This window comes from Danio aesculapii, chromosome 20, assembly GCF_903798145.1.
Source record: "Danio aesculapii chromosome 20, fDanAes4.1, whole genome shotgun sequence".
In the NCBI taxonomy this organism is placed as follows: Eukaryota; Metazoa; Chordata; class Actinopteri; order Cypriniformes; family Danionidae; genus Danio; species Danio aesculapii.
The window spans coordinates 27,513,528-27,537,763 of NC_079454.1; the positions used below are offsets into that span (position 1 = coordinate 27,513,528).

Below are 24,236 nucleotides of genomic sequence, written 5' to 3' on the forward strand. Positions count from 1 at the left end.
GTTTAAGGACACATACAACTGTGAACAGTGAAGCGTGAAGAGGAACAAGTTGAATGAAAAGGCCAAGCATATCATTTGGTCAAATCTAGTATTTGTATTGTCTACTGCTCAATAAATAAGGTCACGTATTTTGATAAAAAATTTTAACAGGACTTTTTATGAGTTCAATTTGTCTTGATTTAGGGATAGTCGATTGTGCCAAAACAGTATACAAAAAAAAAGTCTAAAACCAGGCTATGCACAAGTAATTTAACTTTCCAATTTTAATAAATATCTAAATAAATGGGCCCTATCATACACCCAGTGCAATGCACAACGAAATTTTTATTTGCTAGTTTCAGCTCGGCGCAAGAGCCGTTTTGACGTTTTACACCATGCTGTTTAAATAACAAATGCATTTGCGCTCATATGTGCGCCCATAGGCATTCTGATCTAAAAAAGGAGGCGTGTTGCGGCGCATTGCTGGCGTGTTGCTATTTTGAGGAACTTAAATAGACGGTTCAATAGATCAGATCAAAGCTAGTCTAAAGTCCAGCGCAGAGCGCGTTAGTTGTGTGCCTCGCTTAAACATTGCTTAATACACACAGGGTGTACAGCAATACACAAATATCTTTACAAATGAAAAAGAATTAAAGGATTAAAATATTACAAAAAATACTATTTTCTAGCCTACATAAATATAAAAAACCACCCATGCCTTCTTCATATCGGGGGGCTTTTTCAGTTTATTCATAACAGTTTGCTTTTGTATAATGTTATTATTATTAGTAGTATTATTTATTTTATGCATATTTATATATTTTTTTATGAAAAACAAGCTTAGATTTGTCCACCTGTCAGGTTTTGGACCATATGGGTCATAGCATGTGTATTTGGATATAATTCAGTTTTTTGAGCACACTTCGTTATTATTGTACATTTATTTGTTTGCTGGAAATTAGAACTGAATTTAGAAATAGTTTTGAAACAAATCTTTGCGCTTAATAAACAAAATTAATTATGTATAGGCTAATAGATGTCTGTGGGTACAACACATTTCCCTATCCACGAGAGTGAAAATGAAAGTAAATAATGAGGAGGCTCTAATTCTCGCCTGTAGATGCTCTGTTTAACTGTTTTCTCACTAGTGAAGCGTTCAGATTTTACACTTACAAAGTCCGCCATGTAAATAGCAAATGCACCATGGCGCAACGCAACTGACTCTTAAAGGGAATGGGAGATGAGACTCTGATTGGTTTATTCTCAAAACACACCTATAACTCATTAAGAGAATAAGCTCAACCCTGTAAGACCATGTGCCACGGCACAAAGCGGATTTTTCCATCCTTAAAATAGCAAAAGTGGATTCGGACACGCCCTTAATGCTTTTGCGCCCTGCACTTTGCTCTTTGCAAATAGATTGTCAAAATAGAGTTCAATATGTTAATTAGAGCTTTTTTCACAATCATATATTGTGGATTTATCTCTGGACAGAAGCTAACTTCCAAGGAAGCCACAAGATGGCTTAAACTAATTTTATGTATCATATCAAATTGTATCGTATCATATCATACATCATATCACATAGTTATGAATCATAATGTATCATATCGTCTCTTATTTAATGCAAAGTCAGCTTCATTGGCAAAAAAAACTATTTAGAATACTACAAATATAATAAACACAATAAAAAGCATTCAGACTCACAAATAAACACAAGTCGTGTTAGATTAGACTTTTTACATTAAAATAGGATTAAAAATTCTACAAAGTTTTCTGGCAAAAAGTTTAAGAAACAATTCTTTAAGTGAGTACTTTATTAAAAAAAAATTCAACAAACGCAAAACAGTCCAATAAATAATGTTTCTTGAATAATGAAAAAACATTAATTACATTAATTTGCCTAATTTGCATAACATTAACTGGACAAACTGAATAGTAGGATTAGTAGGATTTTGATTCCTGTAAAATTGATAGAAATTCTGAAAATCTCCAACACAAAATTTTTTTTATTGAATATACATTTCTATCTATTATTTCTATTTATATCAAATCCTAAACATTTAATTGGGAAGAAATTACAATTTCACAGCATTTTTTTACAAAGAAACAAATGACATAAATAAATAAATAAATAAATAAATAAATAAATAAATAAATAAATAAATAAATAAATAAATTTCATCGTTAATAAAATGTGTAAACTATGAAGAACATTCAGTTATTAAATCCAGCATATTCTGAAATTAATTTTCAGTTATTTATTTAAATACATGTCCAAATTTGAGAATGATACTATTTGTTACTGCATTTTGTTTCCCTGCATGTGTAATGACAATAAAGTTGAATCTAATCTAATCTAACCTAATCTTGATGCCTTCAAATGCTGACACTGGCAGTGGAAGGCCTCGAAGTCACTGCTGAACAGCCCATCCCAATAAAACATCACTTTTCTCAATTCAAATTTCTTTACTCTACTTTTTATGGCTCAAATGAAATTCTGGACCTCCCATGATCATTACAGTATTCCATTTACAAGATGAATGCATTTTAAAATAAAAATTCCAACAAAATCTTCCCAAACACAATCTCCCAAACATGTCTCCACGTGTCTCCCAAATATCCCTACACATTCCCACTAAATACTCTGTTTCTTTCAGAAATGCTGCAGTTTTATTTTTGTAAATGTATGCAATTTCATGTCATTTTTTTAAACAATTACTCACATCATCCTTAACACATACCTGCGAGAGCATCCTGAGCCTCAAAGAAAGTGCTGAGACCCCCTTTCACGTATGCCAGACTGCCCTCGTTCTTCTTACTGGCCTGTTTCTTCAGATTCCCCACTCCCGCACGCAGATGCTCGAAACTACAACAGCACCAAACACAACAAATCACATCACACATACATCTATTTAGGCTGACTAATTGAAGGATGAATGGTACGCAGACCGACCTGGTTGAAGAATGGTTCTCGATCAGGTACCAGGTGGCAGAGAAATTCTCACTGGTGAAATCGCCGCTCATTCCAGGAAACATGTTCTCCAGATCCTTCAGAGGAACCTTCCCTCTGATGAACAGAAGACACACACACATACAGTACACACACACAGAAATCACAGAGCATCTGCTCCACAATGCTGTGTAGACCACAGGGCAAAAGCAGACAGCCTTTTCATATACAAACAGCATTACATAAGCCACTGTGTGTTATGATGTGGTACAGAATACACAGATGGAATTCATATGACTCAGTTATTATTTTTTTCAAAGGTGCAATTGATTAATCAAGTTTGTTTTATGAGAAAATACTAGAGCTGCACAATATATCGTTTCAGCATATATCGTAATATGCGCATCTGCAATAGTCACATCGCAGGATCTGCAATGTCGAATCAAGATTATAGTTAACCAGGAGCTACAGATGATTGTGTTTTTTAAGGTGTGTGATTGTGTAAGAGTTTAACATAGACTAACCATATTCTGTACACAACGATGCTCCGTACATATTACCTTTTAACACCAATCTCTGAATAAATACATACGGGTCGTAGACAAGCTATATATCTGTGAAGTCTTTGTCTCACACTCTTTCATCCCCGATCACAAGAGAGACTCTCTTACCAAATGTTTCCAAAAAAAATCTGTAAGTTTGCTACGTCCACCCAAAGAGCTTGAAAATGAACAGTGGGCATCTTAAGGTGCGAGTGTCGCTTGGGAGGGGAGACATTTAGAGGAAGGTAAATATGCATTTGATTTTAATTTATGCATAACACAGTATTACAGAGTTTTTGAAATGAATATCATGTCATCACAAATTGTTAAATAAATAACTTTTTGTTGAATAAATGCTTTGAAATGAGGATACAGTTGAAGTCAGAATTATTAGCCCCCCTGAGTTATTAGCCTCCCTGATTATTTTTTTCCCTGTTAAGATTTTTTCAACACATTTCTAAAACATAATAGTTTTAATAACTGATTTATTTTATTATTGCTATGATGACAGTAAATAATATTTGATTAGATATTTTTCCAAGACACTTCTACACAGCTTAAAGTGACATTTAAAGGCTTAACTAGGTTAATTAGGTTAACTAGGCAGGTTAGGGTAATTAGGCAAGTTATTGTATTACGATTATTTGTTCTGTAGACTATCTGGGAAAAAAATAGGTTTAAGGGGCTAATAATTTTGACCTTAAAATGTTTTTTTAAAAATTAAAAACTACTTTTATTCTAGCCGAAATAAAACATGTAAGACTTTCTCCAGAAGAAAAAATATTAGCAGACATACTGTAAAAATTTTCTTGCTCTGTTAAACATAATTTGTGAAATATTTAAAAAAGAAAAAAAAATTCAAAGGGGGCTAACAATTCTGACTTCAACTGTGTTTAAACACCAGTTGTGGAAGATGATAACCACGGTGCAACTCTCCACCAGAGAGAGCCTGAGAGACAGGCTTCAAACAATATTTGCCCGTCATCTTTGGGCATTGATGATGTTTATATTCATGAAAGGTCAGTTAAGTTAGCGTTAACTTGCATGAATTTAATGTTTTAATATTTTAAATGGTCACGCTGTAATAAAATAAGCATGCTCTAAAACTTAAAAAATTATAAGGTTCTTTTATTGCAAACTTTCATAAAAAGATATTCAATTTAACATTAACTGCAAGTTAAATACAATAAAAGTATATTCTGACATAAGTTTTCAATAAGTCTTCAAACAATGACCATTGCCCTGTGAACTGAAGTTATGCGCCAACACCGTTAATACCTACCATCTCCCGTACACATGTAAAGTGGTACTCTTTTCTCAAAAACTACTGGTCCAAAAGACATCAATCTAAATTTGGATTGTGCAGTAGGTATTCACCTTGAGAATGATCGCACAATATGCTTATCTGGCTTTCAATGACGGAGGAGTGGTTGTTTGAGTGTGCGGAAGAGCGGAAAGTGTATGGAACATAGTCTGCATTAAAGCATTTATGCACAAGAAATTATAATGTTTCTAACTTTGAGAAAGATTAATCGTATTTAAGTATATATACACAACGAAAACTAGTTATTTTACATTTGATTACTCAGTTTTTTGTAGCTGAATACTGCTAGACTCCCCGAAAAAAAAAAAAAAAAAACATCTGTTGTTTTTTTTATTATTTATATCTTTGCTCTACTGTTCTTATCAATACTTTTGATTGGTTTATTATATTGAATGTAGATGTACTCTACAAAATCATTATAATCAATTATGTAAATTCCTTCCAAATGGCTATTATTTTCATCTAGTGAAATTATATACAATATCGCAATATGTATCGTATAAAAATAAAATATCGCAATGTCAGTTTTTTCCTAATATTGTGCAGCCCTAGAAAATACTATTTTTGATTTTCTAGGTTTCAAAAGCTCATGGTTAATTCTGTGTTGGATTATTGGTTATTCAGCATGCAATTCATTAGTAATTTCTTAGTGAAAAATTGAGCAGTTTTTTCTGTGCAGGTTAAAAATAAAGACTTTTAATAGACCACTTATGCGTTAAAACTGGCAATTTTTTAAATATGTTATTTGTATTTTGAAAAATAAATTATTTTAAACTATTCATAACTGTTTAACTTCCACAAAACTATCACTGGCAATAATAAATGTGTTTTGAGCACAGGATTTTAAAAAGATTTCAAATATATCATAAAAGAAGACTGAAGACTAGAGTACTGATTCTGGAAAATCATCTTTCCTAATAGGAATGAATCACATTTTAAAGTGAAAAATAAAACAATTTAAACTGCAATAATTAAAATAGTATGAAAAACATTTTTTATTTTAAGGTTTTTGTCTTGTTTCTAGTCCAAAATATCTACAAATTCTGAAATCACGAAGCATTTTCCAGACAAGCAAAACATATTGTCTTGTTTTAAGAAATAATGTCAAAATTAAGTGATTTTCCATGAAACAAGCTAAATAAATCTTGTTTTTCATTTTGACATAAGATTATTTGTCTTACCCCATTTGCTGATTATTTTTCAATTCAATTCAATTCACCTTTATTTGTATAGCGCTTATACAATGTAGATTGTGTCAAAGCAGCTTCACATAAAAGGTCATAGTAAATGGGAACAGTGTAGTTCAGTTTGTAGTGTTTAAGTTCAGTTCAGTTTTAGCTCAGTTCAGTGTGGTTTAATAATCACTACTGAGAGTCCAAATACTGAAGAGCAAATCCAACGATATGCAGCTCTATAGACCCCGAACCATGAGAGCCAGTGGCGACAGCAGAGAGGGAAAAAACTAAATGGCGGAAGTGAAGAAAAAAAACCTTGAGAGAAACCAGGCTCAGTTGGGCACGATCATATTAATTTCTCCGCTGGCCAAACGTCTTGTGCAGAGCGGCAGTCTCAGTGGCGGAGACTGGAAGCTGGCCTCAGCGAAGACTCTTCTGTCTCTGGAGCGTCACAGGAATCAGTTTTCTCACTTCATTTTAACATATTATTCTTAGAACAAGACAATATTTTTGCTAGTCTAGAAAATGCTTCTTGATTTACTAATTACGATAACAAGAGAACATATCTAAGTAAGAAAAGAATTTTTGCAGTGAATGATAACTAAATTACATAACTGTTTTCCACAAATTATTGTTTTGCTGTAGTTTAGCTCAATTATATGAAGTATTAATAAACATAAATTAGCATTTTATTTATTTTTTTCATATTAAACAGACTCCAGACTTTGGATCTCAATATACAGATATAACTAAGTAAAAGGTCAGCGGTGCTGCAGAGGTCAGGGAAAGGAAGAGTTTCACTTCCTATCGAAGGAAATGTTGAACCAATGACATCACCCAGGTAGAAGACATACACACAATAGGCTGTTTCTACTTTCTACTGAACCTCCTTCCTTATAAACACAGCAGTCCACTTCTATAAACACAGAGCAGTGCTTTTGGGGTGAAGTGTGTGTGGAAATGCATTTGTTTTGGTCTTTGTGAGAGTGTGTTTTAATCAGACAGTCAGAAATGAAGCACATGTGTGTGTGTGTATGTGTGTGTGTGTGTGTGTGTGTGTGTGTGTGTGTGTGTGTGTGTGTGTGTGTGTGTGTCTGTAAGTCGAGTACAGCGATGTGTGGGCATATTTGTAAGTGTAAATGCAATACTTTGTAAGTTCATGAGAGGACAACACAAATTTGCTTGTGAACGTCTCTGTACCTGTCTATGTCGATGCCTAAAGGGTTTGCCGGCCTCAGAGAGAGAGGAGAGATTCCTTTGTTCCGATCGGTTCTCATGTCATAGTAATTCAACTCATCAACCCAGACCGCAGACTGATCCAGAATGCCTAAACACACAGAAACATGAGCATTCTCATGCGTCGGGCACTTGAAATCTTCTGCCATCTTCAAAGACCATGTGTGTATTTAAAAGAGGGTGTGCGATCAATCAAACTGAATTATTTTGCCTATGAGGAAAATTGAGCATGTTTATATCCACAACATTGTGCAGATAATGCAAAAAAAAATTGTCAAGTTTATCAAGTCGGGATTTAATGCCAACCAAAAATGACGGTTTGATATGCATGTCCGTGTAAAATCACGGTTCAGTACATTTTTGAAACAGCATAAGAGAAAAACTGATAGCACATTACAATAAGGCTACATTACTTAATGTTAGTTGATGTATTTGCTAACAAGAACAATGAACAATTCCTTTTTTTTTTCCAGTATTTCTTGATCTTTGTTAACATTAGTTAATGGAAATAAAGTTAACTTCATTGTTAGATCATGTTAACTCAAAGTGCATTAACTGACGTTAACAAGCTTAAATTAGCATTTTAATATTGCAGTAGTAAATGTTGAACTATATGACTAATGAATGATGTAAAAGTATTGTTCATTATTATATGGATTCACTAACATAAACTAATGAAACCTTGTAGTGTGACCAAAAAAACTAAATATAACATTTAATAAATTTTAAAAAAATGCACAAACTGTAAATAAAACATAAGGCAGTTTTGCACACTAGAATTTGATTATGTAATTCTTTTACTAGGCATAATTCATTAGAGAAATACTATTATTTAACCTCTTGACCGATTGCAGTATTATGCTATTTTTTTTTATTATTTATTTTTGAATTTCCTATCAATTTATTTACCAACCAAAGAGCATTTGTTTATTAAATATGTATACCAAAAAGAGAACATTTCTACTGTTACCAAGGTTATTTTAATAAATCAAAACTAAAACTAACACTACAACTATTGGCCAAAAAACATTTACATTAACTGAAATAAAATAAAAATCATAAGAAATGATCAACTAAAACGAAACTAAACTAACAACAGTCACTGAAAAACAAACTGAAGTAAAATAATAATTAGCTAAATCAATCAATGTTTTTTTTTTTTTTTAGAATTTATAAGAATTGGTTCTGTGGCATAAAATCTGACTTGTGACTCTTAAAAATAAAAGTACCTGTAGATGGCGCTTTTACAGCCAAACACATCAGTCAAGAGCAAGATAATATACAAAAACATCTTTTCAAAAAAATCACAACATGTGTTCTATCCTGTCTTCATTTGTCATTAAAAGTAAATTATGCATGATTAACTATACAGTATGATATTCAATATAAAGAATTCTTTTTTTATTTTAATTTTATTTATTGCATTTGTATGGTTTTGGATTGTTCGAATTAGTTTGTTCTAACACTTATATTATTTTTATTACTGAGAGGTTTGCACATAAATTAATGTGAGCAGCGCAAACGCTAAACTTTGCTTGGGTCAAGAGTGGATATGCTCTGATAACTAAATCAAATAAAACTCAAACTAAATATAACAATAATATAGACTAAATACATAAAAACTAAATAGAAACGTGTTCACAAAATAAAACTAAACACAACAAACCATTAATAAATTTCAACTAAAATGAAAAACTAAAACAAACTGAAATTTACAGAAATAAATTGTATCGAAATAAAAAATAATTAAAAAAAGCTAAATTATAATAACCTTGACAGTTACAACTAGGTATGGGACGATATCCTGTTTGAAACAGGCAAGGTTACAAAACCACTAAAATGTTCTGTTAAACCGTTACTGTTGTATATGTAAAGTTTTATTTTTTTGCGAGTTGTAAAAAAGACATTCATTCATTCATTCATTCATTCATTTATTTATTTATTTATTTATTTATTTTTAATTTATTTATTTATTTATTTATTTATTTAGGACAACAGTATGCCCAGCAGTAAAGGAGCATCCACATTAAAAGCTACTGGTCAGCCCATGATTCAGCTAATATTTAAAAATCCAATCACTTATGCACTAACATCCAAGCACGGACCTGAATAGTGCAGTGATTTCCTTTATTTGCAACAAAAAGTTGTTGTTTTTTACTGAGACATTTAAAAAGAAGATATTTTAGAGCAGTAGTCACAATACCATGACACTATGTAACTGATATTTTTTATCCAAGGATATCGTCAGAATCTTATACAGGACCGTGCCTAGTTACAACCTAGCATTAGGAACAAACAGTTTAAGATTAACAGGCTAAATATGTGAGAGTGTATATGTGTGTTTGAAGGCACTGAGAGTTTGTCCTCACCGATTCTCTCTGGTTTGAGCAGTTTGAAGGAGACAGTGGACGTCCCTCTGCCTCCGCTTTTGGTGGTGACGATGATCTCGCCTTTGTCATCTTTAGCAGGACCCACTCGACACACTATCTTGCTAGCAGACATCCATTCTGCTGTCAGCAAACAGTTATGACCACAGATGGACAGACCTGCGGTGTGGGAGATCAACGAAGACCACATGAAGTGAATTAAACAGACAATTCTGGCTCATCTCATGTCCAATATATAATCCCACTTAATTTAATCTGACGGTCCAGAGCCAATCAAGCCATTTAATCAGATTTCTTTTCGTAGCTCTGGGGTGCATTTCCCAAAATAATTGTTAGCAAACAATTCGGTCATTATCCACAAAGTTTGAGGATTCTGTGTTTTCTCAAGTCAAAATGGAAACATTCACACACACACAGCAATGGAAAGTGTGTGGTTTAAACTACAGCTCTTACAATAATGCACACTTAAATGGACGTAATTAAGTAAAATAAGCAAGCTAACATACAAAGACTTCTCTTACAAACTAATGACACAGAATTAAATTTATTTATGTATAGATTGGAATGAAAGTGTTATATTATATTATATTATATTATATTATATTATATTATATTATATTATATTATATTATATTATATTATATTATATTATATTATATTATTACATTATAATTAACCAGCAATAAAATATGGCCATGCAACTTCATGTGTGTTGTTGTTCAGGTCAGGTAATTGTCACCAAACTTCATGGCAATATTTTATTGCTGCTTAATTATAATATAATATAATATAATATAATATAATATAATATAATATAATATAATATAATATAATATAATATAATATAATATAATATAATATAATATAATATAATATAATATAATTAATAATTACATAAAAGTAAACATTTTCTATTTAATTTCAATTTATTCATGTGATTGTAAAACTGAATTTTCAGCATCATTATTCCAGTCTTCATTGTCACGTGATACGATTTGGTGCTTACAAAACAATTTTAATAATTACGTTAAAAAAAGACTTTGATTTTTTTCAGGATTTTTTAAATGTTCAAACAAAAAGTATTTATATATTTTTTTATCTTAAAAAGTATTTTCTGCCATTTGTTGTCAATTTAATGGGTCTTTCCTGAATAAAAGTAGTAATTTCATTCTTTAACTAAATCTTACCGGCACAAAAATTTTCAATGTTAATTTTTTTCAAGGGTTGATGTATCTGTTACTTGCAGTTGTGCATGTACAGTTGAACTCAGAATTATTAGCCCCCCTGTTTATTTTTTCCCAAATTTCTGTTTAACGGAGAGAAGATTTTTTTTCAACACAAATTAAAACTATTATGTTTAGAAAACTTATTTCTAATAAGTGATTTCTTTTATCTTTGCCATAATGACAGTAAATAATATTTGACTAGATATTTTTCAAGACACTTCTGTACAGCTTAAAGTGACATTTAGGTTAATTAGGTTAACTAGGCAGGTTAGGGTAATTAGGCAAGTTATTGTATTATGATGGTTTATTCTGTAGACTATTGAAAAAAATATATAGATTAAAGGGGCTAATAATTTTGACCTTAAAATGGTTCATAAAATTTTTTAACTGCTTTTATTTTAGCTGAAATAAAACAAATAAGACTTTCTCTAGACGAAAAAATATTATCAGACATACTGTGAAAATTTCCTTGCTCTGTTAAACATCATTTGGGAAATATTAAAACAAGAAAAAAATTTCTGACTTCAACTGTATATTATCATGTGCATGTTTATTACCAATCAGATCATTGTGTCCGGTGCCCAGGTTCTCCCCTCGAATGGTAACTTTGGTCCAAGGCGCACCCTCATTGGGTGAGATACCCGTCACCAAGGGAGGCTGGCGGGCCCGAGACATCCTTCACACACCTAAATGAGACAAAGTGTTTTAGTTAAGACGAGTTACCCAGAAAAAGCAGTCATAATGTATGGTTGAAACAGCTTCAGTCTTTGGTCTTTTCAACCATTTTATTATTTAGCATATATTGCTATTTATTTAGCTACTGGGGTAATAGTTTATTGTTGGGATATAAGCACTGATGTCTACAATAGCAATCAACCACCATTTAAAAGCAAGTTTTAAAGAATGTTGCTACACTCTCAGAAATAAAGACTCAAGAGCAGTAACTGCGGTGGTCCCTTTTCAAAAGGTATGCATTTGTAACTAAAGGGTCCGTATTAATACCTCAAGGGTAAACAGTAGTACCTAAAAAGTACAAATTGTACCACTTGAATTTTTTAGGTACTAATATATAGCTTTGAGGTATCTATATGAACCCTTTAAAGTACAAATATGTACCTTGTGAGAAGGTACCACTTCAGTGACAGTACTTTTATTCAGTACCTTTATTTCTGAGACTGTAGCATTTACATTGTTACACCAATAAATAGCAAGCGACTTCTAAAAATGTATTTGTCACTGAATAGGGATTCTGACCAGAGCTTCTTCTGTCTTTAAGAAAAAGTTTTTGTGTTATTCATTTAAATTGAGATTTTTGTTTGCATTGTTTGGGAAAAGAATGACTTAGTGACGAGTGTTTCCCCAAAACCGTAGTTGCTCTGTCGCAGATCCATCGTTTGAACCACGTTAGTTATGACATAAAATGCCCATTATAATGCTCTAAACACGGTGGTAACAACTTGATATTGTAGAAAATTATAGTTTTACATGCACACGCATTAAAAAATAAATAAAAATAATAATAATAATAATATATAAATATATATATATATATATATATATATATATATATATATATATATATATATATATATATATATATATATATATATATATATATATATATATATGTGTGTTTTGATAAAAACATGCACTCGTTTTTCATTTGAATTGAAATATATGTAAATGGCACATATAGGGCCTGTGTTTCCTTTACAAATATTATTGAGAACATTACATATTCTATTCTAAAACGTAAAATCACTTACAAAAGCTAACACGGCTATTTTAATCTCATATATAAATCATAAAATAAATAATGAAAGAAATGAAATTTAATATTTATTTTTTATTAGAAACTGAAAAAATCCTACTTTAATAATAAAATTAATAATGATGATGATGATTATTATTATTAAATAGGACTGACACATGCAAACCACTGCAGAAATGTTCTAACCAACAGGCCCATGTGATATACAGTACAGATACTTAATAAATAACCTACTATAAATTAGAAACATTAACGTCTGCTATGTTTTTTGTTTTCACAAGCTTTGGAGACATAAAGCAAATTCCGCTTTTAAATCAGAGGTCACCTATAGCTTTCGTCATGAGCCACGGCTTCGTTCAAAATGACATCAATGTTTCCAAAGTGCACTACAAAGACAACGCAATTTTCAACATGAAGATCGCTGAAACTGAACTGTAAAAATACTTTGAAAACGAATTACACCTAAGAGAGATGACTTTAATGCTTTAAAAAAAAATCATTCCAAGTGTAAATGTTAGAATGTTCTAAACGAATAGGTGCATAGGGGGGATAACTGAATAGAACACAGCCAGGAACTATGCTTCTTACTACAGCTCCAGAGGTGCAGTTGCAAGCATATTTGCGACGCAGTTTGCGAATGTTCATTGGAACGACGGATTTGATAAACACTAAATCAATGAACTATGTTTGTCATGACGGAACTTGAGGCCTTAAATGTTTGACGATGGTTTTCGGAAACGCAGCCCTGATTAGTTTAAGATTTTTTTTACAGCGTATTCTAAATCATGGGAGACCCATGATCTCTCTATATCAAACAAACAAAAATAGATTCTTCTCAGTTTATCCAGAAGCGTGCAGCTCTAACATGCAATATTACTAGTACGGTAGCTCAGACATCGGCTTTTTCGCCGTCACAAACGTTCTCTCATTTACAAACACTCAGACGGAGCTCAAGACTGACAGCTCCAGGGTGGTTTGCATGCATGACCCCGTGGCTGTCTCTGTGTGGTCTGAGAGGGTGTGTTTCTGTGTCTGTGTGGTCTCTGGTATGGGCCAGAGAGAGAGATAAAGGGGGATATGGTGATGGTTGACTTCTACAGCAGACCACAGAGTCCACAGTGCAGATTGAGAAGACGTCCCGCCACAACTAATAATGTAAACTCAGTCTATCAGTGTACTCAGACATATACATTCACTGCAGCGATGTCAGCACTTTGAGAAATTTAGATATTTGTTGTTGTTATTGTTTTTACTTAGTTTTTTTGCACATATTTTTAATTTTATTAAACATCAAATTTAAAGTTCAAACTAGGGCCAGTATAAGATTCCGACGGTATGATAACCTTGGATAAAAATATGATGGTTTCATGGTATTGTGATTACTGCTCTAAAAAATTCCCTTTTTTTTAAATGTCTGGGTAAAAAAACTAAAACTGTTTCTAAAACTTTAAACACAATATATTTTATGTGGAGAAACATCTATAATATTTTGGAACAGTAAACATGTCAGACTAAATCATTCAAATGAATCACTGACTTCTGCTGTCTTCATCTAGTTCAAAAACACAGATTTCTTTACAATTCTTTACAAAGGCATCTTTGGATATCTTTTCTGCTGGAGATACTGTTGTCCTAAAAAACAAACAAACAAACAAAAAAACAAAATGTAAATAAAAAATCTTACAAATACCATAGGAATAGACTTTTCCAAACCGCGCTATACCTTGAAAATGCTTATCGTCCCATGCCTAGTTCAAATATACTTTAATAAACCACATTTATTATGTGAATATTTAACTGGATTTAAAATACATTTTGTTATATTTGGGGAGGAGAAGAGGGCATTATTTTAATAAAAAATAGAAAATATCATTGACCTTATTCTTCATGTATGAGTGAACGCAACCATTTGAATCTTTTTGGCTTAAGACTTGCAGTCAAGCAATTCCATGCAATTGTCAACCTTGCCATGAAAAGAATTATGTTATCGCCAAAATAGCAAAACCGTTTCTGTGTTTTTTTGTGTAGGTTTGTATTTTCCAGTGCTTTACAAATACTCAAAAATGTCTCTGTCAGTGTTTTCTAATAATTATTTTTGATTTACCAGTCACACAAGTGCTAATTTCACATCCATCACATCCATAACAGAGCTTTTTCCTCATAAATGCAAAAATGTAAAATCAAATCAAATCAATCATGTTGGTTCTATAGTGATCCAACTCTTTTCCTTTTGATTAGCATTATTTCTTTTGGGATGTGCAGTTTAATTCACAGAATTTCTACCACGTATGTTGTATACTGTAAACTTGCAGACTTTATCACATTCATAACATATGTTTATTTTCCTAATTTAAAATATAAAAAATGTTTACAGAATGATATTTTTCTGCTCCCACAACTCTGTGGCTAGTTGTTTAGAAATTTATAAAGAAATGTTTCAACATAATGTTAACATATACTTCCTCTGTCAATTTATGTTTAGAGATTTTACTGCAAATGTCACATCCATAACGCTGGAGTTGCTCAGTCTCTTTCACTTCCATTGATTTTTAGGCATTAAAATAGCTGTTTAAGCTTCTTGATGTTGCAAACTGATATTTTCTTTTTACATTATTCTACTTTTATGCATAGGCATGAACACATTTGTTTATAGAACAAGTAGTTTGACATTTTTCTGCCATTTAATTTTTCCTAGTCATTTCTCCCATAGGTAACTGAATTGAAAGTTCTAAAGATAATCACAAAAATGAGCGCACTTCCACATTGCAGAATAAGATCAATAAGACGACAATGAACATTTTTTTGAAAAATGAACGGAGAAATAACCTATAAAGTACCTTCCTTGAAAGAAAGAAAGAAAGAAAGAAAGAAAGAAAGAAAGAAAGAAAGAAAGAAAGAAAGAAAGAAAGAAAAAAAAAGAAAAGAAAGAAAGAAAAATAGATTTGAAAGATCTCATATAATATGAGAATTTAATTTCTGATTTGAAAAATCATTTTTATATGTTTAGGGTGTGAGTGGGTGGTTTGGAAAATAAAAGAAGCCCTATTAACACTATAGGAGGTTTTTCTTATTACTTCATATAACAAAAAAGAAAAGAAATAAATAAAAAAGGGCTATATTTTAACTTCTACAAATAGATGGATATTACATATATAACTATATAATTACACATTATAACAGCATATTCACAATACACACACGGAACTGCTATGTTTTTCTAGTTTACCTATAATAACACTCTTTATTCCAGACACATAGACCAAATAGTACAAAAGACAGACGAAACGATGGAAACAACTCAATATACATTAAAAACAAGACAGTTATGCCAGTAGTTCATCAAAGGTGAGTGATAATGCACCTCAGTGAGCCTAGGATTTATCAACACATTAAAATGATATTCTGAAAATTCTCCAATCGACAGATAAACTTATAGATCAAATTTCTTATGAAAGCAAAAAAATGATCGAACTCTTACCTTACAAAAGAGTTCACCTGCACTACACCATCTATGTTTTTTAAGAAGAATCCTCTTTTACCATCATTATATGCAACCAGCAGCTTACAAAGACCCTCTTTTTTTTTATTATACCACAGAGGAGCTGTTTAAAGATGTATAAAGAACTGTAATATATTAATTACCATTTGAAACATTCTTCATTTGTTTAGACAGAGTTACTGCTGGATTTATTATATAGATTTAAGACTTCAAGACCAAGTAACAACATTTTATGAATGTAAATTTTTGAGGAGCTGACAAAATGTTGCAATGACAAAACTATAAAACTACTAACTCAAACATTTTAATTAATTTTACCTTTATAATAAATGTTTAAATGACTAGAATAAGTAAATAACCAGAATATATAACTTTAATTGGGTCATCTGGTCCCACATTAACAAGTTCTTCTACAGCATTTTTTTTTGTTTTGTTTTCCAGCTCAAACACCTAAAGATCATAAATTTCAGGAACTTTTATCAAAATCACATGAAAATGTTTTCTATGAAATAATTCATTTATTTATTACAAATGTCAGCATAGAACCATCAATTTATCTCCAAAAAAATTTAAACCGAGAGGAAAAAAGGGGATCTACTGTTCAGTTACAACAAAATAGCATGTTTTGGAAGTGAAAATATTCAAAGTCAAAGACGCACACTCTTACTGTGGGGCATTTAGCATTTGGGAGTGATTGACTGCTTAAACGACTGACACCTGAGAGTCTCTATGGAATAAAGAGCTTGTCTCAGACAAATTACCAATGACCCTCCTATCAACACTCAGCCCCCTCCATAAACACAGTGACCTCTGACCTACAGCACACACTCACTCAGCAGGACAATTCAACACTTCACATCCACCAGATATAATGGCTGGAGCCTAAACAAAGCATTCAGCTTCAGAGCATCATACTGACTGACTGCATTTTGACAATTACAAAAAATAATACATAAATAATTACAGCTGGGGTTTTTTAAGACACTACAGTAGGGTAGCACAATATTGAAAAAATCTGACATTGCGATATTTTGCTGCGCTTTACATTGCGCTATCAATACAATTTTGGCAGATGATTTTAATAGCTCTGCTTGGAATTAAATCATTAACTTGGATTGATTAAAATAATCTTGTAGAGGAGTGAATCAAAGAAATTGCAATAATAAATAAATAAAAGTGGAATAAGTAGTCATATATTCAGGTACAGTAAGACGATAAGATATTATCATGCTATTTTGCCCCTGGTAAAGACAGATCACGATATCAGCAATATATCACAAGAAAACCATCCACAATACATCATGATATTCGTAAATGAAGATGGTAAAACAAATCAAAAAGATATAAGATGTGTTTCTTTTGTTAACAATATATTTCTAAAAATAAAATTGATATATGAGAATAATATATATATAACGAGAAGTGCCACCTCATGCATATCACAATTTTGTCCTGCCCCTGTTGAATAATCAAATGCAATGTATAATGTAAACACTGTACATTCTTCATTTCTGATCCACAATAATAATCCCTACTCTGCACTGCAGAAGCTGCGATGTGACTATTGCGAATGCACACATTGCGATATCGATGCTGAAACGTTATATTGTGCAGCCATACACTATATAGTTTTGTTTTAGTTTATTACCCGTTTGTGTATGCAACACATAGTTCTGCAGTCTATTGACACATTGACACACAATTATACATAATAAAATTTCAGAAAAGTATTCTTTGCAAATTGCAAATAGTAAATTCCTATTAGCAGCTAATGACTATTAAAGTACAACATTGTTCACAGACACATTTACATGTGATATTAATCTGAATTAGAGCTGAACAATATATTGTTTGAGCATCAATATCGCAATGTGTGTATCCGTAATAGTCACACCGCAGGATTAGATCATTACTATAAAGTAAAGAATAAAAGACATATTTTTTATTATTATTATTTATACAATGATGACCATGTTATTTTACATTTGATGGTTCAATTTCTCTACTCGAATACTATTAGACTCCCCAGAAAACCATAAAACCATTTTTGCTTGTATTTTATTATAATTTATGCAGATGCACTGCATTTAAAAAACATTTGATCACCCCAGTCAATCTAAAAGAATGACCTTTCCAAATAGAAATAAAAAATCATAATTATATTCAAATCTCAAAATATAGTTGAACTCAGAATTATAAGCCACTTTTAGAATATTTCTTAAATATTTCCCAAATGATATTTAACAGAGCAAGGAAATTTTCACAGTATGTCTGATCATATTTGTTTCATTTGGAGAAAGTCTTATTTGTTTCATTTCGGCTAGAATAAAAGCAGTTTTACATTTTTTAATGTAAAAAAATGTAAGCAAATCTTTTTCCCGATAGTCTACAGAACAACCCATCATTATACAGTAACTTGCCTAATTAACCTAACCTGCCTAGTTAACCTATTTAACCTAGTTAAGGCTTTAAATGTCACTTTAAGCTGTATAGAAGTGTCTTAAAAATGTCTAGTAAAATATTATTTACTGTCATCAAGGCAAAGATAAAATAAATCAGTTATTAGAAATGAGTTAGTAAAACTTTTAAGGTTAACAATGTGCTGAAAAAACTCAGTTAAACAGAAATTGGGGGAAAAAATAAACGGGAGGCTGATAATTCTGACTTCAACTGTATATCGCAGCAAAACAAAATATCGCAATGTCAGATTTTTTTCAATATTGTGCAGCCCTAGTCTGAATATTAAAAGAACCATGGTGAACCATATAGGGAGCATGCCACAAGCTGTCACTGAATGAATGTGCAAATATAAAACCAACTTTACCTCAATCTGCAGTGTCATGAAATAAAGTCAAAGCCGATGAACAACAAATAACACAAAACTGAAAATATGCTTTCAATAGCAAACAGATGAAAAACGAACAATTCATTAGGACCATCACTGAGAGTTAACCATGATCTGATTTTAATATACATTATGATTTCAGCTGCAGTTGTATCGAGCATCAAAAGAAATATAAAGGAATGAAGCCTGGGTTCTGGGTTGCATTTTAAGTTGCTGCTATTATTTAACACTGACACTCATTTAAAAGAAAATTGAAGATGAGACAGAAGGAAAGCAAAAACAGATCATGTCTGAATGCTCATTTTGTTTTCAGACCCCCAAAACAAAACAAGATGTTACATCTGTCACTAAATGAAACAAATGATCCTGATTACACATAATAAAATCAAGTTATCAGGCTCCAGTCAAGTCGAATTTGAGATACATATGTATTCCTAGCTCGTTAAAATCATTATGCATGAAAACTGCATGAAGAATTTATACTGTTATAACGTTTACTGTGTGTAAACATTATAATGACCGAGAGCGTTACCAGAAGCAGTTTCTCCGTTGAATGAAAAATGAACGGTTTCAAAATAATAGTAAATACAAAGCGTATTTGCCGTGCACATATCGCGACGATGATGATTATGGTGAAGTTATCAAACAAACCATTAAAATAAACAGGAGCTCTGACAGATGAGACAATAGCAGTCTGGCTAATGCTAAAAACAATCTGACAGCAATGGTAAGGCGACGACAACGAATCAATTCAGAAAAGCATTTTACCTCATAACAACAACAACGCTTCTTTACTAGCGGGGTTAGAAAAACAACGCGATTACTTACTTTATTTAACACAATGAAGAGAAAATGCAACGCTTCTTTCCTCTAAAAAATAGTTCCGGTTTAGGCGTAGCAGCACCGCCTACACGAGCAGTCACATGACCGAAACATGACCCAAAAATGGCAATAGTGTCTGGATGCAGAGTTGGAGTTGCAAGCGAACACTGCATATCTCAGAGATGCAGTGTCAGAGATAATGCACTCAATTGTAAAATTGTAATTCAGTTTTAAGGAACAGGCTGTTTCTGGTTTATTTAATGTAAATGCATACAAATGACAGCTGACAGAGGAAAATTACATACTGCTGAGGTGCTAGCTGCTGGCGTTTGCAAGAAATCTGGTGACTGATGATTGAAAGACAGCTAAAACATCATGTTTGGAAGCACATTTTCTCACATTTCGTTTTTATCAACTTAAAGTATTGTTTATTGTTTAAATATTCTTCTCAAATTTGAGAAGAAACCTGAAACTGAAAAAAATGTGTGTAAATGTGATGATTTAGAAGCATTTTTTGACATTAAATGTAAAGTTTTACATTGTTGAAAAAGAAACAGTTATTTAAAAAATGTATATATTAAATGTGAAATATTATTTACATATATGATCAGTGAAACATCTTTCAGTGTTCATTAAACTTAACTCAAACAACTCATTTGATCATTGTCTGTTCTCTTTAAGTCTTTCAATTTGATATTAAGCCTCGAAGGGCAAATACTTAATTTAATTCATGGGATGTATAATTCAATAAATATAATAAAATAATTTATATAATTCATTAAATATTACCATATTAATTACATATAATTAACATCTGCACTGGACAAAATATTTAGCACAGTCTTGTATGCTTAATTTGAACAAGAAAAAATATTCATCCTAAGACATTAAATAATTGTTATAGAAAGCAAAAAAAAATTATCTTTCTCAAGCATCAACATATTGTTCACCAACACCAATTTTTTATTACTAAATTAATAAGCAGACTGATTGTATTTGTTGCAAAGTAATGCTTCCATTAATGATCTGCCAGACAGAACCTTATAATTCCAAGTGGAAAATGACTTTTTAGAATTAGAAGGTTCTACTGTATCTGCATAGAAGCTGTTTTTTACCCCAAATTTTGTGAATTGCAGATCATTTTGATAATTTACATTTAGAGTACTTTTAGGGTCTCTGTCATGTTAATGTATGAAAGAGAACTGTCACATATTGTTTGCTAAATAGAATGCGAAAACTTTTAAGCTCAATATCTCAAAATCATTTAGAACAGATTGAACCTTATAAGTCTAAGCTGATGATATAGACAGACAGACAAATAGATAGAGTGATATATATTTAAATAGATAAATAGACAGACAAATAGATAGAGTGATATACAATTGATGTCAGATTTATAAGCCCCCCTTAATTATTAGCCCCCCTGTTTATATTTTCCCCCAATTTCTGTTTAATGGAGAGATTTTCTCAACACATTTCTAAACATGATAGTATTAATAACGAATTTCTAATAGCTGATTTCTTTTATCTTTGCCATGATGACAGTAAATAATATTTGACTAGATATTTTTCAAGACACTTCTATACAGCTTAAAGTGACATTTAAAGGCTTAACTAGGTTAATTAGGTTAGTTAACAGTCAGTAGCAGGTAAGGGTAATTAAAGTTATTGTATAACGATGGTTTGTTCTGTAGTCGAAAAAAAAACTAGCTTAAAGGGGCTAATAATTTTGACCTTAAAACGATTCATAAAAAATTAAAAACTGCTTTAATTCTAGCCAAAATAAAACAAATAAGACTTTCTCCAGAATAAAAAATATTATCAGACATACTGTGAAAATTTCCTTGCTCTGTTAAACATCATTTAGGAAATATTTAAAAAAGAAAAGAAAAAAATCAAAGTGGGGCTAATAATTCTGACTTCAACTTTATATCTAAATAGATAGATAAACAGACAATGTTTCCCAGTACTGGGTTGCAGCTGGAAGGGCATCCGCTGCGTAAAACATATGCTGGATAAGTTGGCAGTTCATTCTGCTGTGGCGACCCCAAACAAACACAACGATGTAAAATCTGTAAATATATGTATATGTATATATAAATATGAGCTGTTTGAATTATTTTCCATCTATGACTTGAAAGTGATCAGATATTTCACACAGCAGGCCTGTACATCATCTGAAATTCCCTCGGACTTCATGCTCTGATGCAACACTCAATTTAACTAATTGTATTTCAATTACACAACATCAAAGCCACCCTGTGAGGTCACATTTCGATTATGAACCATTTTCACAATGCATATGGCGTTACTTCCACTTGTTCTGGGAAAGCGCCGCACCATAACACCACACAACACAGACCACCCAAGCTCCAAGCTCCATTATGCCCTCTCTTATCTCCTTAAATAGTGCACGGCAGAGATACTTTCCCTCAGATAAAGCTTTGCTGGGCTCATGGGATCTACAATTTTTCAATCATTCTCAACTAATCTGAGGAATCAAATCCAATGTGTTGCGTGTGACGGCACCACCAGGGATGTTCAGCAGTGTAAACACGTCATGAAGCCTTGGCTATTTTCTCAAGAGGGCCACCGCCAAAACAGCCATTCAGCTAATTAACAGAGAAAATGTTAGTAAAATAAGATAAGTCACTTAAGATCAGCACAGTTTGTTTGTTCAGCTTTAACCCACCGTTGACGACGGTTCCACATTCCTGATATTAGAGTGGCAATTAGTATATGATAGGTCACAACACGGTAATAAAACTCAAACTGACCACAAACGTCAGCCCTAGGACAGAATTTCACAGCGCTGTAAAGATAAAATGATTATTAAGTCTTCCTCTAGCCTCTAGATTGCATAGGTTTGATTCACAGGGAAAGCAAATAATGATAACAGTTGCATTCAAGCCAATGTACACTCTCAGAAAAAAAGGTACACGGTGGTACAAACAATGATTCTTAAGGAACAGTTTTGTACATTTGTAAAAGTTGTACCGGTTCAGAAAATACCCCTTATGATCCTGTTCTGTACCTTTTATGGTACAACTGAAATGAAGAAACACAATTGGTCTCATAAAAAGGTACATAAGTGTTGGACAACTCCTTCTTTATTCAATTCAATTCAATTTACCTTTACTTGTATAGCGCTTATACAATGTAGATTGTGTCAAAGCAGCTTCACATAAAAGGTCATAGTAAATAGGAACAGTGTAGTTCAGTTTGTAGTGTTCAAGTTCAGTTCAGTTTAGCTCAGTTCAGTGTGGTTTAATAATCACTACTGAGAGTTTAAATATTGAAGAGCAAATCAATTTACTACAATATCTATGAAAATAAATATGACTGGACAGGCAAAGTGAGTTTATGAATAATTTCAATATTAAAACATGACTCATCATTTAAAAGCATGTGTTTAAAGAAACTCATAAACATTCATTATTACGTTCTATAATACAAAACAACTGGTAAAACTAAACTATAGGTATTGTGAAGTAAACATTTAAGGCATTTTTAATAAACATTTGGTAAGCATTTTCTGATAATACATTTTCATTATTGATATCTGCAGCTTTTGGTGTTTGTTTTCCACTACGCATGTGAGCTGGCAACAGTCTTGTATATGCAAAGTGTTCAAGCTGACATTTTAGTAATATAAAACTAATTAAACATTGTGCAAATCTTGTTACAATACTTTTGGACAATTCTATTTCTATTTTAAAATTAAGAAAATTCAAATTACCTTTAAGATATTACAAAGGTATTGTGTGAAGATTGGAGAAAAATGTTTTATATTGTACATGGGAGAATGTGTTTCTGTAACATTATTGTGAAAAGTGTTGTGAAATGTTTAGCAAAAAACAGATCTTTTTATTTATGTTAAAGTATTTTTATTGTAAATGGAAAAGATGCATTTACACACACACACACAAAAAAATTTTTTTTAAAAGATTGTTTAAAAATGTGTTTGATGTTTTATATTTACTGAAAATAAATTGACACATGTTGGATAAAGCAAAATGCCTTTAAATAGTTCTTGAAGGAACACATTTGTCACTTTTAATGTACAAAGTGTCTTCTCACCGTAATGGTAACTTCATGGATCAGATTTGTACCTTTGATGAAGTTACAATATTGTATCTGCAGGTTTTAAAAACCAAAGGTACATTTTAGCTTCCCATGGTACAAATCATGTCCTTAAAGTTACAAACTGCAATGGTACAAATGTGTTTAAGGTACAATTTTGTTCCATAAAAAGGTACTGCCCCAGTGACAAGGGTTTGTACCTTCTTTAGAACAACATTGTACTATTTTTTGAGAGTGTACTCACATGAATAAATACTATAGTAAAGTGTATTATACTGTACAACCCTTTGTTAATGAATACTAATGTAGTGTTACCTATCATGAAATGATAATCTGTAATACACTGTAAAAAATAAAAAGTTGAGTTAATTTGAAATTTTAAAGCAACTGGCTG

At 31.8% G+C, this 24,236-nt stretch overlaps 1 protein-coding gene across 1 annotated transcript in view; it reads right to left on the reverse strand.

The window, feature by feature from the left end:
• The window catches only part of exoc2 (exocyst complex component 2), a 47,392-nt gene extending 27,547 nt beyond the window's left edge, over nucleotides 1-19,845 (reverse strand). The window contains exons 1-6 of the mRNA XM_056481378.1: nucleotides 19,766-19,845; nucleotides 11,380-11,508; nucleotides 9,579-9,755; nucleotides 7,174-7,300; nucleotides 2,936-3,049; nucleotides 2,724-2,848 (exon numbers count right to left, since the gene is read on the reverse strand). Coding sequence (XP_056337353.1) covers nucleotides 2,724-2,848; nucleotides 2,936-3,049; nucleotides 7,174-7,300; nucleotides 9,579-9,755; nucleotides 11,380-11,497 — 661 coding nt within the window. The 5' untranslated portion in view covers nucleotides 11,498-11,508; nucleotides 19,766-19,845. The remainder of the gene's footprint in view (nucleotides 1-2,723; nucleotides 2,849-2,935; nucleotides 3,050-7,173; nucleotides 7,301-9,578; nucleotides 9,756-11,379; nucleotides 11,509-19,765) is intronic.
• Between the last annotated feature and the right edge of the window lie 4,391 nt (nucleotides 19,846-24,236).